This window comes from Hemicordylus capensis, chromosome 5, assembly GCF_027244095.1.
Source record: "Hemicordylus capensis ecotype Gifberg chromosome 5, rHemCap1.1.pri, whole genome shotgun sequence".
Classification (NCBI taxonomy): domain Eukaryota; kingdom Metazoa; phylum Chordata; class Lepidosauria; order Squamata; family Cordylidae; genus Hemicordylus; species Hemicordylus capensis.
In genome coordinates this window covers 212380012-212395413 of record NC_069661.1, presented here as the reverse complement: position 1 = coordinate 212395413, position 15402 = coordinate 212380012, and the positions used below count along the sequence as shown (strand labels likewise).

General features: G+C 43.9%; 1 protein-coding gene across 3 annotated transcripts in view; it reads right to left on the bottom strand.

Moving 5' to 3' along the window:
- UBN2 (ubinuclein 2) overlaps positions 1-15402 on the bottom strand; it is an 83562-nt gene that overhangs the window by 33961 nt on the left and 34199 nt on the right. For 2 of the 3 annotated variants that reach the window (XM_053256169.1, XM_053256167.1), the window contains exons 9-12: positions 10603-10721; positions 8190-8234; positions 7978-8091; positions 5704-5847 (exon numbers count right to left, since the gene is read on the bottom strand). In XM_053256169.1, the coding sequence (XP_053112144.1) occupies positions 5704-5847; positions 7978-8091; positions 8190-8234; positions 10603-10721 (422 nt within the window). The remainder of the gene's footprint in view (positions 1-5703; positions 5848-7977; positions 8092-8189; positions 8235-10602; positions 10722-15402) is intronic. The other variant, XM_053256168.1, reaches the window with a different exon arrangement.

Genomic DNA, 15402 nt, shown 5'->3' with positions numbered 1-15402 from the left:
CTGATTTACCATCTAATTCTTTGTAACTAGCTGACCCCGCACAGAGCATCTGTGTGCTCTTTGGGGCCGGCGGATCCCCCCCTCCGCCCACCTCCCCTACCCCAGTCTCTCTCCTGCCCTCCCCCCCACCTCCCCTGCCCCAGGCGGACGCGGCTTCTCCTCCTTTTTGCTGCAGCCTGGCCTCTCTGCTGCCTGGTCCAGCAGCTCTGCCTCGCCATGGCCGGGCCTGCCATTTGGCGTGGCCTGGCCTCTCCACTGCCTCGCTGCTGCCGGGTCCTGCCACTATGCTGCCATTTGGTGCGGCCCGGCCTCCAGCCTATCAGGTGCCTCTGCCGCCCAGCCAATCAGCTGGGCTCCGGGATGCACATTCTAAAGGCACACCCAGACGAATTATATATAGAGATATTTGTTACTTCAAACTCTCGAGCTGGCTTTATTGAAAACAACAACTCGAACAGCCATAGCTACCGTGACTGTATCAATGTACAACTAAATCAGTTGAATGTGCTGTTTTAAAACCAATTTAGTTAATTTACATGAAGAACACGCATTTGTGTTGGCCTTCCTGGGATAAAGGCAGTGTGGGATTGCCTTTGTACATAGCCTGGAAACTGCATTTGGTACAGAATGCGGCAGCCAGGTTGTTCTCTGGGTCATCTTGGAGGAAATCCTGAAAAACAGCTACACTGACTGCTGATAAATTTCTGGGCAAAATACAAGGTACTGGTTATAACCTTGGGGTTGAGAGACTGAGTGTGTGCTGTTGGCTCCTTCTGCTACTACCTGCCTGCTTCCGCTTCTCCTGTGAAACTGCAGCCTGCTGCCTCTGGGTAATATCTGTGGGAAGTGTGTGAAGGACTGGGGCCAGGGGTGGGTCACTCAGCAGTTCCTGGGGTCAGCTGCCCAGCTCTGGGCCTTTATAAGAAGGCTGCCTGTGGCGGCGGGCTCACCCCTTTGGAGAAGCCACTTCGGGGGATAACGAGGGCGTGGGCCAGGATGTTTGCCGCAGGATCCCTCATGGTGTGTGAATGTGGGTGGCTATTTTAACCCAGCTTCTGTTTATAATGCTGGGTGAGCTGGTTTTTAATATGTCTGGGTCTGTCTGGAGATGGGGAGACGGGGTGTATCCACTGATTATGGGGCAGCTATTCCAGCGGTGCTGGGGAATAGAAGAAGTAATGCTGACAAGTCAGCAGGCCATTGCAAGGGAAGGGAAATCAGAAACTTAATTGCTGTTTCCCCTTCTGGCTGTCCTGCCAGTTCTTTGACCTTGAAAAGCAATGCCAGCCACCCACAGAGTCTCGTCTTGCTCCTTTGTAATACCAAGAGTGCTGCAAGGAGTTTGTGATTCATCCGTGGAGGCTTTTGCACATGTGCGTAACCCAGTTGTGAGGGACCATGGATCCCCTTGGAGATCAAATGATTACCATTATGTCTTAAGCAATTGTTCCAAATTGACTTCTAGAGCTACTTCCTTTCCCTATATCTGAATTGATTTCTACTTTTAAAGAAATGTTTCCAACAGTTTTTTGGGGAAAGGCTATTTTTAGAAGAGCTATTACCAGGCTCACACTTTTATTACCTTTGCCCTCCTTCTCTGCATATCTATCTTCATCCTTGATTGGATCCTAGATTTTAAGCAAACAAAAAATTCTTTTTGAAAGACAAGATGCTCTGCCACTAGGGGACCACCTGAAAAACTTCATTAGAAGTACTTTGCTTCAAGTCCTCAAGTAGGCAAGCAGATGTTATGGTGCAGGACTATATTGCATCATATGGTTTTCAGTTTCATGGAATGAACCCTGGTTCTAGTGTTGTGAAAGCGAGAAAAAAATCTGTCCACTCTCTCTACTCCATGCATAATTTTATACACCTCTCTTATGTCTCCCCATAGTTGCCTCTTTTTCAAACTAAAAAGCCCCAAATGCTGTAGCCTTGCCTCATAAGGAAGGTGCTCCAGGCCCCTGATCGTCTTGACTTCTCTCTTCTGCACCTTTTCAAGTTCTACAATGTCCTCCTTAAGATACATTGACCAGAACTGTACACAGTGCTCCAAAAGCAGCCACACCATAGATTTGTATAAGGGCATTATAACATTAGCATTTTTATTTTCAATCCCCTCCCTAATGATCCCTAGAATGGAATTAGCCTTTTTCACAGCTGCTGAGATGACACAGAGACACTTTCAATTAGCTGTCCACCCCGGCCCCAAGATCTCTCTCCTGGCCAGTCACTGACAGCTCAGACCTCATCAGTATATATGTGAAGTTGGGGTTTTTTGCCCCAATATGCACCACTTTACACTTGCTTACATTCAACCACATTTGCCATTTTGTTGCCCACTCACCCAGTTTTGTGGATTTCACTACCCTTAATAGTTTAGTGTGATATGTGAATCTGGACACTTCACTGCTTACCCCAACTTCTAGATCATTTATGAACAAGTTAAAGAGCACTGATCCCAGTACAGATCTCTGGGGAACCCCACTTCTTATTTCCCTCCATTGAGAAAACTGTCCGTTTATTCCTACCATTTCCTGTCCTTCAGCCAGTTAGCAATCCACACATTAACCTGTCGCCTTATCCCATGGTTGTTATGATTGCTCAAGAGCTTTTGGTGGACAACTCTGTCAAAAGCTTTTTGGAAGTCCAAGTATACTATGTCAACTGGATCACCTTTATCCACATGCCTGTTGACACACTCAAAGAACTCCAAAAGGTTAGTGAGGCAAGACTTTCCCTTGCAGAAACCATGCTGGTTCTCCTTTAGCAAGGTCTTTTCTTCTACGTGTTTAACAATTTTGTCCTTAAGTATGCTTTTCATCAATTTACCCGGCACCAAAATTAAGATAACCAGCCTGTAATTTCCCAGACCCTGCCGGATCTCTTTTTGAAAAACGGAGTCACATTGGCTACTTTCCAGTCCTCTGGTACAGAGCCCAATTGTAGGGAGAAGTTACATATTTTTGCTAGATCAGCAATTTCACATCCAAGTTCCTTCAGAACTCTTATGTGGATGCCATCTGGCCCTGGCAATTTGTTAATTTTTAGTTTTCCAAGACAGTTTAGAACATCCTCTCCCATTACCTCAAATAGGCCCAGTTCTTCAGCCTCCAAGCCTGAGAAGCTGTGTTCTGGAGCGGATATATGGTTAGTATCCTCTGCCATGAAGACAGATACAAATAACTCATTCAGTTTCTCTACAATCTCATCTTCCTTAATAATCCCTTTCACACCCTCATCATGTAAGGGTCCAATCGTCTCTCTTCTGCTTCTGCTATATATTCCCCTTGACACTTCTAGCTGTATGCTCCTCAGACTCTTTTTGCATCCCTTATTGTCTCCTTGCATATCTTTTGCCAGAGTTTGTGTTCCTTTGTTCTCTTCATTTGGGCAGAACTTCCATTTTCTGAAGGAAGTTTGCTTCCCTTTTATAGCTTCCCTGACTCTACTTGTTAGCCATGCTGGCGGCCTCTTGGTACCTTTCCTCCTTCTTGGTATACATTCCAACTGTGCTTCTAGTACTCTGGGTTTAAATAAGTTCCATACTTTCTGAAGTGATTTGACCCTCTTGACCTTCCCTTTCAGCTTCCTTTTTACCAGTCCCCTCATTTTTGAGAAGCTGCCTCTTCTGAAGTCCAATGCATCTGTGTTGGACTTGATTGCTCCACTCACATATAAGCTGAATTGGATCACACTATGGTAATTGTTCCCCAATGGTTCTACAACTTCAACATCTCACACCAAGTCCTGGGTACCACTCAGGATTAAGTCTAAGATTGCCTTTTCTCTGGTTGGTTCTGTGACCAACTGTTCTAAGGCACAATCATTTAGTATGTTTAGAAATTTGGCCTGTCAATACGTGAATTTGTAAGGGTAGTTGAAGTCACCCATTATTACAGCTCTGTCTCTCTGACATCTCTCTGATTTGCTTCTCCAACTTCAGGTCACTCTCAGTGTTTTGATCCAGAGGGAGATAGTACATCTTTAGTAACACATTTCCTTTCAGTCCTCATATACGCATAATGATTCTGTGGAGGATGCTGATCCTCCTAGATTTTCTAGCTTGTACGGTTCTATCCCTTCTTTAATATACAGTGCTAATCCACCCCCAATCCTACTCTCCCTGTCCTTTCTGTAGAGTCTCTATCTAGAAACAGAATCCTGCTGATTCTCACTGTTCCACCAGCTTTCCGTTATGCTCATTAGCAACCGAGCACTCCAGCAGACCTATCTTGGATTGGAGGCTTCTGACATTGGTATAAAAACCTATACACAGAGTCTCTTACCTGGCGTTGGCATGTGCTATCTCCTGTACCACCATTTGACCTTTTTGACCGGATGTCATGTGATCCCGTCTGTTCTACTTGTGATTCTACTCTGTCTCCTTCTGGTTTATCTGAAATGTTTGCACCTTCACACCTTGGGGGATTTTGCTTGCCAAACCAGATACCACCCAGTTGCCGTCGACAATCCCCCAGGTGTCATTTAAAAGCTTCTCTGCGACCTTTTTGATCTTAAGCACCAGCAGTCTGGTTCCATCTTGGTTCAACTGGAGCCCGTCCTTTTTGTACTCCATGACAGCAGAGGAGCTGTTCGGCTGGATGTGGGATGCCTCTGTCAGATCCCTGAGCCTTTCATCCACATTACACGCTGTCTCCCTGTGCTTCTCCAGGTCAGCCACTTTGGCTTCGAGGGAATGAAGTTGTTTCCTGAGAGCCAGGAGCTCTTTGCACCAAGCACACATTTAGAATTTCTGCCCCTCAGGCAGATAGTCATACATGCAACACTCTGTGCAATATACTGGGAAGCATCCCCACCCCCCACCCCAGGCATTCTACCTTTACAACTAGTTTTACTGGCTGTTTAGGATATATAGAGCTTGTTTACTTGAAAGCCAAGTCTTTGCTGCAGTTGTCAGCTAATTAAAGGTTTCAAGCGCTATCCTTCAATAAAATTACAAAAGTGGGGTAGTATTCATCTTCTCCTCATTCTGGATGTGATAAAGGGTGGCCCCCGCTTGTGCATCTCCCCACATATTTCTCTGCTAAACTCCACACAAAACTCTTTTGATATTTGTTATCAAAGTCCTGTTCTCAAAGCTCTGGGTAGCAAAGTTCCCCTGGTCTGAGCCTTGTCTTCTCAAAAGTTGCTTCCAAACTGAGCTGCCTCAGGAGTGTGGCCCCACCCACAAGCCATGTTACTCATCTGCAGCTAATCCCCTCCCACTGTCTCTCTAGGCACAACTGAAACTGTCCTGTCAAAAAACAAACTCCTAGCCAGCCAAAAATCAAACCCTAGAAAACTCTAGCCCTAACAAACTTACCTTGTCCCTGCCACCTCATTGTTGTGTTTATTTATTTAATTTGTTTGCTTGCTTCTTTAGGAAAGAAAAACAAAAGTTTGCTGCCTCCCCTAGACTGAGCCATGCCTTCTCAAGAGCTGCTTCCAAAACTCATCTTTTCACTTGCGCTGACTCTTTTTGGCCAGACTGAAGCTCTTAAAGATGCAGTTTTACTCTGGTTTGACTAGGTATTTCATATATGTTGCTTTGGAACTGTAAAGTATCCAGGAACCAGGGCACAAAAAGACTTTTTGAAGATACTGTAGTTTCCATGGCTAGCTTAGAAATGCCCATGTAATTCAGCCTAAGTTGTATTGAAGTTTGAATAAGCATTATTTGAATCTAAGCAGGAACCATACCTAGCTTGCATCCAGCCTTTTGGCCAAAGTGGCTTCACCTCTGTCTCCATAAAGGTCTTGAGGTAATCTTCTGCAGACTGGCTTTTATTTGGCTCCAGCTCATAACATCCCAGTTTTATCTTGACAAGATTGCACAGCAAAGCCCTGTTGAAAAAGACCCAACATGTTTTAAAATCAACAGCACTCAACATTAACAGTGTCTAAGTTAACTCTGTGCGTCTTCCATGCCTAGAAGCCATCCTATTACCAGCTTTATCTGATGTGCTTCAACTCAGTTCTCTCTCCCTTAGAGAGGGTTATAAAACTATAGCTTATAGATTACTGTTTCATCCTATTCTACATTATACAGGTGAAACTTGGAAAATTAGAATATCGTGCAAAAGTCCATTAATTTTAGTAATGCAAATTAAAAGGTGAAACTGATATATGAGACAGACGCATTACATGCAAAGCGAGATAAGTCAAGCCTTACTTTGTTATAATTGTGATGATCATGGCGTACAGCTCATGAAAACCCCAAATCCACAATCTCAGAAAATTAGAATATTACATGGAACCAAGAAGACAAGGATTGAAGAATAGAACAATATCGGACCTCTGAAAAGTATACAGTGTACTGTGCTTGATTGGCCAGCAAACTCGCCTGACCTGACCCCATAGAGAATCTATGGGGCATTGCCAAGAGAAGGATGAGAGACATGAGACCAAACAATGCAGAATTGCTGAAGGCCGCTAATGAAGCATCCTGGTCTTCCATAATACCTCATCAGTGCCACAGGCTGATAGCATCCATGCCACGCCACATTGAGGCAGTAATTGCTGCAAAAGGGGCCCAAACCAAGTACTGAATACATATGCATGCTTATACTTTTCAGAGGTCCGATATTGTTCTATTCTTCAATCCTTGTCTTCTTGGTTCCATGTAATATTCTAATTTTCTGGGATTGTGGATTTGGGGTTTTCATGAGCTGTACGCCATGATCATCACAATTATAACAAATTAAGGCTTGACTTCTCTCGCTTTGCATGTAATGCGTCTGTCTCATATATCAGTTTCACCTTTTAATTTGCATTACTGAAATTAATGGACTTTTGCACGATATTCTAATTTTCCAAGTTTCACCTGTATACACATTGTTGAGATTTCAGTTTCTCAGAGATGAAATGTTTTCATTGATCAGGATTTCTATTTCAAGGGTAAGAACCCCACAATGATTAGATCCAATTTCCACATGGTCCAGAATCCATTAAGCAAATTTTTCTTTGGGTTACCTTGGAAATTAATTTAAGAAATGAGAGTAAGCAAATGGAAAGACTGCGAAAGCACTAGGTCACTAAATGTGATGGAAGTGAAGGGGTGGCAGCCAGTAAAGACCATTGGCTTGGGTGCTAATCAGTACAGACTTTGTAAATACAAATGGATACAGAGAAGATGACCTTATCATAGCAGTAGACAGATAATCACAGTATTAGAGGCTTCTCCCCAATTTGCAGTGTTGCTTCACACATAGCAGGGAAGCCAGAGGCAACAGAGAATACATACATAAAAATGCAGAAAGTTACAATTCCCATATTCTGCCAAGCAACAAAGCAGTCTGTATCTTCTCATTTCCCTCCTGTGACCACAGGGACAGGAGTCAATTAAGTTAAATAGTTAGGGAAAACCATATACTGCCAACATCTAAGCTACTGCTTAGTACAAGCATATCTAAGAAGCATAAGAGGCAGCACAGCTTAACATGGTCCAAAGAAAAGCTACTGGTTCTGAGATTTGGCTGCTGGCATAGCCAAAGTCAAGATGCACTACTTGATGGGAGAGGTTGGTGTATAATGAGACACTGCATAACACTTGGAAGGTATTCTGGAGGAGAAAAACAGTCACCATGTTAGTTTGCAAGATAGGGTTCATGATATTAGTCCTACTAGCAAACATTAATACAATTTTTAATATTTGATTTGATTTCTATATTGCCTTTCTTCCAAGAATAATATTAAGGCATAGTATGTTTTCATGCAGTTTTCTTCTATTAAAAAGTTGTCCTGCATTAACTATAAAGACTTAGATGTGTAATTACTGTACATCCAAAGCTATTCTGTAAGCTTGCAGTGGGGAAAGGTTACACAATTTACTTGCTAGCACTCATTTCACTGGTAGAAAAGGTCTGAGGTAGGTTTTGCAAGGTTGTGCTGCAGCAATATCCCCACATACTACTTAAAAAAAACCCTAAAAAACCAAACTCTTATTCTAGTGGTTAAACAAGTAACATATCACACCTCACGTTCTCATCCCAGTGGAATTTTTTTCTTGGTCCTGCAATCCTCTTTCCTGGCTTCTCATCATCCTCCTCCTCAGAGCCATTCTTGTCTCGTTCGTCTTCAGCTTGCAATCTAGAGCAAAAAGAAGAGTTACTTTACTGGCAAAAGCAGGTGCAGAGGCACACTCACTTCCTATCATTAGATGCCCAAAGTATAAATACGTTACTTACCTGCAAATGGTGTACTCATGCAGTCCCATAAATGGGTTCCATGCCCTGCACAGAATGAATTCCAGGATCACTGTAGAGTTCTAGACAAGAAGCTGGCACTTGGGACACCCACCCTCAACTCAAAAGGAAATTTAGAGTATATGTACATTCCTTGAGCAAGAGAGTGAGCAATGGCACAGCAAGGTTGGAATGGGCTCTGGGACAAAAAGTGAAAATCAGTCCCTGTCCCCACACTCCTACCTTCTCCTCTGTGAGGGGGAGAACAAAGAACAAGCTGTCACCCAGACTGGACCCCCTTCCCGCAGGAGACCAGGGGCATTTGTCCTCCACCTTCAATTTTAACTCTGCCCTGAGAGTAAACATCCTCTCACTCAGGTGATTTGAAGCTGTCATGAAGAATACCAACAGGCAGGTGTAAGAGAACCTTGCAGTGAGCAAGGACAATGGGCTGAGCAAAAAGTAAGCAACCTGCTTTTCTTCATGGTCTCAATGTAGTCCCACATATGGATAACTGACTAGCTGACACATCTGGAAGTAGATGGTAGTGTCCTCAAGAAAATAAAGGCGTACAAGACCATGCCATCACCACTTGCATCTACACATGACTGGGCATCCACTGCATAATGTTTCACAAATGTGGATGGCACTGACCACAAAGCAGCTTTAACTTATCAGCAAGAGAAATACTTCCTGAAAACACAGAGGTTGCAGCCATGCTTCTAGTTAAAAGGCCCTTGGTTAGAATTAGAACATGTTGCCTCACTAGCTCATAACAAGAAATACAGGGTGATCTAAAATAGAGATTGTAAGCACTTTCCCCCCGGGAGGTGGTGATAACCCTAGAACAGTGGTTGCAATGTACTTGTTTAGTGAACTCGGCAATGTGGGTACGAGGGCCTTCTCCAAGGTAGATTAAGCAATAGTCATACCCATCTATGGTATGGACCTTTTCTGCCAACTGCAACACATTTAAAATGTGCTAGTGATGCCAAAGGCCACATGCCTACATGAACACAGAAACGAACCAACGTGCGTGTATGTGCGTGCACACACCCACCCTACAAAGCTAAAAACTGAAAGAAGAGTGCAGACAAGGTTGCTGCAGCTTGCCATGAATATAAACTCAATTAAAATAATTTTCTGACTGTTGTGTTAGGGCAGAACACTCATCCCAAGCCTCAAGCATCGACAGATACTCAAAATCTCCTTTCAAATGGAAGAGGCATGAATGCCCGAAATATAACCCCTGCTGAGCAGAGGCACCTTTTAAAGTGGTGGCTCTCTTATATTTAGCAGGGGGACAGCCACTGTCCCTACCCAACCCCAGCACAGCATTCCTCCAGTGGCTGTTGCTTGTATCTGCCTTGTGTTTCTTTTTGGATTGTCAGCCCTTTGGGGACAGGGGACCATCTTATTTTTTCTATGTAAGTCTTTTTGAGAACCTTTGTTGAAAAGCAGTATATAAATAGTAGAAATAGTAGTGCCAGCTCCCCGATAAGAGCTCTGGAATGTCCTCCCAGAATTTATTCTGAGCAAGCACAGAAGTTAGATGTACAACTGCACAGAGACCACAGGAGGAGGAACTGGACTTCTAGTTATGCATACAATCATGTGTAAGCTATGTCCTCCTTTCTACCCAGAATTATGCAACATTCCTACATTTTTGAAATTGTAGCCGATACCAAAGAGCAGAAAAATATACTGTATAAACAAATTTCCCTAGCTTCTGCCACTTTATACTCCTACCTATTTTCCACTCTAACAATTCTTACAGGAGGGATGTGCCTGGAACCGTTCTGGAGGCGGCAGGGGTGTTCCCTTAAGGACAGAGGAGGGTGCACTTACCCCTCCCGCCACATTTCCCCCGCCGGCACTCCGTTGTAGCAAAGCCCCTCGGGGCAGCAGCGTACCTCCCTGCCACCCCATTGCCCTCATCGCCCGGAAATACCAGGCACGCGTGTGCCCATCGCGTGCAGCTCCCTCTCCCGCCCTTAAGGGAACACCCTCACCACTGGAACGCCAAAATGGCCCAGTGGTCGAAATGTTTCAGAGGCCTCTATAATGGCCTCCAAAACGTTTTGGGTTCAAGCCTATCTTACAGGATGACTGAAAGAAAGCAACAGCAAGTAGTATGCTGAAGGTGGTGCTCAGTCAATTTCAAGTCTGTTATGTGAAACACTATAAGAAACTATGAAAGCTATTCAAGACTACAAAATACATCTGTCTCCTTCTCCCCACCCTCCATCTCCTATAGCTCTTTGTTACTGCATTTTCTCTTATTTCTTAAATCCAGAATGCTGTTCAGTTAGTAGAAAGCAATAAGTGCATATTCGCTGGATAGAGTGCCTGCATTTTCATAACCCTGCCTTATTTCATGTTAGCCAAATACATCCCACTTGGCTTAAGTACATACTTGGCATTCCTGGCCTGACTGTGTGCCTGGCAGTCCTCCTGATATTTGAATATTTGTTCAGGCATGACACTGCTGACAGCCAACTTCAGTTTTTGCAATGGTTCCTTCAAGCGGTCATCCTGAGAAGACACAAGCCATTAAAATAAGGTTGCAGGAGATCTAGTGAACTGATTTACATACTGCTTCTAAGAGGCTGCCTGGTACACACTTCTCCCTGAACAACCTCATATCTCTTAACTTCTGAAAGGGTGACACAGAAACCTCTAACTCTGATTTAATCAGGAATGAAAAGTAGCCTACCAAGACTGCAATCCTAAACACATGGAGCAGGGAGCAAGCCCCATTTGACACAATGGAAATAAACATGCATAGGAATGTACAGTAATATACACTGGTAATAAAAGCACAAGCTGTTAGAGGTTAAACATAATAATAGGATTATACATAACTGAAAATCCTCCCCCTACTAAATTGATTAAGCAAGAGCTTTTAAAGTAAATAAAGCAGGAGTAAGATACAATACCTACTGTATATAATACTATATCATTTACAAAGAAGATCCAGCAAATGAGTACCATAGTGCAGCTGCGACCATCCTACTATTAGTTATGGAATAGTTTATATTTTGGTTGTCTTTCATAGCCAATGAGAGGAATGACTGCTCATGCAATTCCAGTGCAATTATTCCTTTGCTACATTAACAAAAATTTAGAACTGCACAGTTAGAAGAGACCCTGCAGGTCATCCAGCCAAGCAATGGCCAACTATTGGTCCATGGGATGAATCTAGCTCGCCCCTCCATGGCTACAGGTATCTTACTCATTTCTCATGAGACACTCCTACCAGGTAAAAAATTGTGTTTTGCCTTATACTTCCAATCTCACATAGGGAGGGGTGAGGTAATCAAAAGAGTTGTACAGCATCTTGGAGGCACCTCTTCCCAATGGTAAATGAGATGTCATCCCAGTGCTCTGATGCACCTCTGATAAGCTTCCCATGACAACGTTGGAAGGAATCTGGCCTCCCAACTGCTTGTCCAGTCTGCCACTCCTTCACCAGGTCAAAATCCTGGCTAACCCATCTAGGGCATCATATATACCAGTACATGGATGGGTTAGGAATTGGACTCCAATATAGGGACAGTGTGCCAAGTTTCTCCCGTGCTGCACATGCCTCTCTTATATCTTGTCCCCACAACTGCTACTTTATGCTTGTCTCAGAGTATTCATGCATGGTGTTGGCGGGTGGGGGTGGGGAGGGAGGAAGGAAAGAAAGAAGCATCAGATTCACTTGAAAGGCCTTTTATGGTTTCAGATCATTGTTTATTTTTAAATGACTGTGGTTTGAATAAACCAGAGTTTGAGTTAGTATGCAACACAAAACTATTACTTCATTCCAAAATCTTTCACGTGTGCCCCACAGCTGTCTCAATCTTGTTCTCATGCCAGGAAACTTCAGATTTCTTACCTGTAACTGGGGTACTTCTAGTGGTCATCTGTCCAGTCACACAGATGGGCTTTGCACTCACGTGAAGAAACATTCAGAAAACCTCACAAGCTCCCCCCCCCCTCTATAGTACTAGGTTCCTCCCCTCTATACAAAGGTCACATGCTCCGCACCCCCCGCACCCCCAGTTCTGAAGTCCGCAGCTACATAGCTCTGCGGCAGGGAAAGATGGGAGGGTGTGTGACTGGACAAATGACCACAAGAAGAACCCCAGTTACAGGTAAGCAACCTGAAGTTCTTCTGAGTGGTCTCTGTCCATCACATAGATGGGCGCATCTCAAGCTCCCGTCAACTTCGGAGAAGGGAAGCAGAGGCCAGAGACCAGGAAGATCAAACCATGGCAATGATATACATATAATCCAAATTGAACAGATTGAGCTGTAACAACTAATATAACTGAATGCTTTACTGAGGAAGAAAAACTGTTACAGAGGCAACAATGAACTTTTTTTATTGGAGCAGAGTCTACAAAACTGATTTCTCAAAAGCAGAGTCATTGTGAGCTCGAACATCCAGTGCATAATCTCTTATAAAGGATGTCGGCAAAGACCACGTTGCAACCTGACAAATGGAGTCCAATGGGAGTCACCTATCAAATGCCATTGAGGTGGCAACAGCCCTGGTAGAATGTGCCTTAAGCTTAGTCGGAGGTACTGATCCAGTCACTTCATAAACCAGCTTCATAGTCTGTATTATCCATGTGAAACTGATTGACCTGATGCCCTGTGACCCTTACAAGGTGCACCATTCGTCACAAATAGTGCCGTAGATGATCTGAAGGATACCACCCAAAACTTGCGTCTCTGAAGGCTGTTGTACATATTCAATGTATGACATCCTTCAGTGATGCAAGTTTTGGGTGGTATAGAAATATTTTAATAAAATAAATAAAATACAGAAGGCTAATTGTCCTCCTAACATCCAAAGTATGCCATCTGTGCTCTTCTGCTGAAATTGGGTTTGGGGCGGTGGGAGGGGAGACTTGCAATGAAATGTTCTGTGAAAGTTTGAGAGCACTTTAGACAAAAAGGAAATATCCACTCTAAGAAAAACTTTTTCCTTCTGGAAAATCAAATATGGTGGATCAGACCATAGAGCCCTGAACTCTCTCTCCCTATGAGCTGATGTAATGGCAAATAGAAAAATAGTTTTAAGCATTAGCAGATGCAAATCGCAAGTCAACATTGGTTAAAAAGGCTTATCCGTGAGGGCTAACAAGACTCATGGCAGATCCCATGATGGGGCCATAGATGGCATATCCAGGTGAAGGTAAGCCAGGCCCTTCAGAAACTGCTTGACTTTTGAGAAGGTAAACACCGATGGAGATGCAGACCACGTGTGTGTGTGTGTGTTCCAAAAGGCATTTATGGCAGCCAGATGAACCCTAATTGAGGACATAGACAAGCCAGACCTCTTTAGTCACAGTAAATGAGACAAAATGAACTGGACCGTAGCCCTGTAAGGATCAGAAATCTCTGAAGCTTTTGCAAATTTGGTAAAGTGCTTCCACTTTGCTCTGTATGAAGCCATAGTAGAAGGCTTCCTACTCACCTCTAGGACCTCCCTTAATTCTGTGGGCCATACAACCAAATCTACCACGCTGTTAGACGCAACCTCTGTACATCCGAGTGGCAGAACTTGTCCCCCCTGCTGCGATAGCAATGTCATGGACAGGGGAAGCCAGATGAAGCAGGCGAGGGAACCAGTGATGGCGTGGCCACCATGAAGTCACAAGAATGCAGTTCCCCCTTTCGCTCTCCAACTTCTGGATAACGCTTGGGAGTAATAGTATTGGGGGAAATATACAGGTGAAGATGCCTGACCATGTGGTTGCAAGAGTTTCACCCCTTGAGTTCTTTCCCACACCTGCCTGAGAATAGTAGACTGGGCACTGGGCGTTGAGTTAGCTGGCAAATAAGTCTATGCAGGGTTTCCCCCATCTTTGAAAAACGTCTTGAAGTACTCCTGTGTGCAACTTCCATTCATGGGACAATGACTGTGTCCTGCTTAAACTCTCTTTCAGTGTGTTGTTCAGACCTTTTATATGGACTGCTGACAGATGGATCTGATGCTGAATGGCCCAATGCCAGAGTTCAAGCAATAGCACTAGCAGGGCGCATGAACCCGTTCTGCTATGCCAGTTTATAAGTCTATTAAGCGTAATTGGTAACTATATGCTAAACATCTAAATTCCAAACTGTTGGATTGGATGGAGAAAGAAAACATTTTAGAACAAGAACAAGTGGGGTTCAGAAAAGGAAGATCTGTGATGGATCACTGTTTGGTCCTCCAGTGCTTAATAGAGAAATATGTTGAGGGCAGAAAGGTGCCGTTATATGTCACCTTTATAGACTTTAAGAGTGCCTTTGACTCAATATCCAGGGATGCTCTGTGGGAGAAACTTGCAAACTCCTCTACTGACAAGAGATTGCTAACTCTAATATATAAACTCTATGAGAACACGAGTCTGAGAGTAAAATGCCACCATAATGGCCAATTATCCAGAGAGATCCCTGTGGGAAGGGGGGTCCGGCAGGGATGCATATTAGCATCATCAGCTCTTTTCAATTTCTACGTAAATGGCCTAATCACCCACCTACGGCAAGTTGAAACTCACGCGCCAAAGATAGGGGATAGGTGTTTACCTATCCTCATGTATGCAGATGACACAGTCTTATTGTCACAGATCAGAGTTGGTCTAAAAAGAGTGCTAGAATGCTTGAGTCTGCTCTGCAATGAGGAATTTTTGGAAATTAACTATACCAAAACTAAAATTGTGAGATTTGCAAAGAAGCAGCGGATCTTTAGATGGTCCATAGGTGGAGCCAGAGTAGAGCAGGTGAAGTCTTACAGATACCTGGGGGTGGTGTTTCAGTCCAATGGGGGTACTTCTATGCACACCAGTGCCGCTAAATTGAATGCCACCCGATCTTCTATGGCAATTAGGAAATTTTTCTGGGCACAAGGTGGTGGCTACATTCCGGCAGCAAATAAAGCCTTTCAGGCTAAAGTGATACCTCAGCTGCTATATGGGATTCAGGTTAGACCGACAAAAGACTTACAAGCTTTAGAAAAAGTCCAATCGGGCTTTCTGAGATCACTGTTGGGAGTACCAAAATGCATCCCAAACTCCTTAATACGGCTGGAGACTGGGCTATTGAAATTGGAGACCAGGGTCTGGCTTCTTATCATCCTGTATTGGATCAAGATTTATCTTTATCCGGTAGGACTTATACCTCACCTCCTTGCCGCTACCCCACAACCCCGTTGGTGTAAGGCGGTTGAGGAGAGACT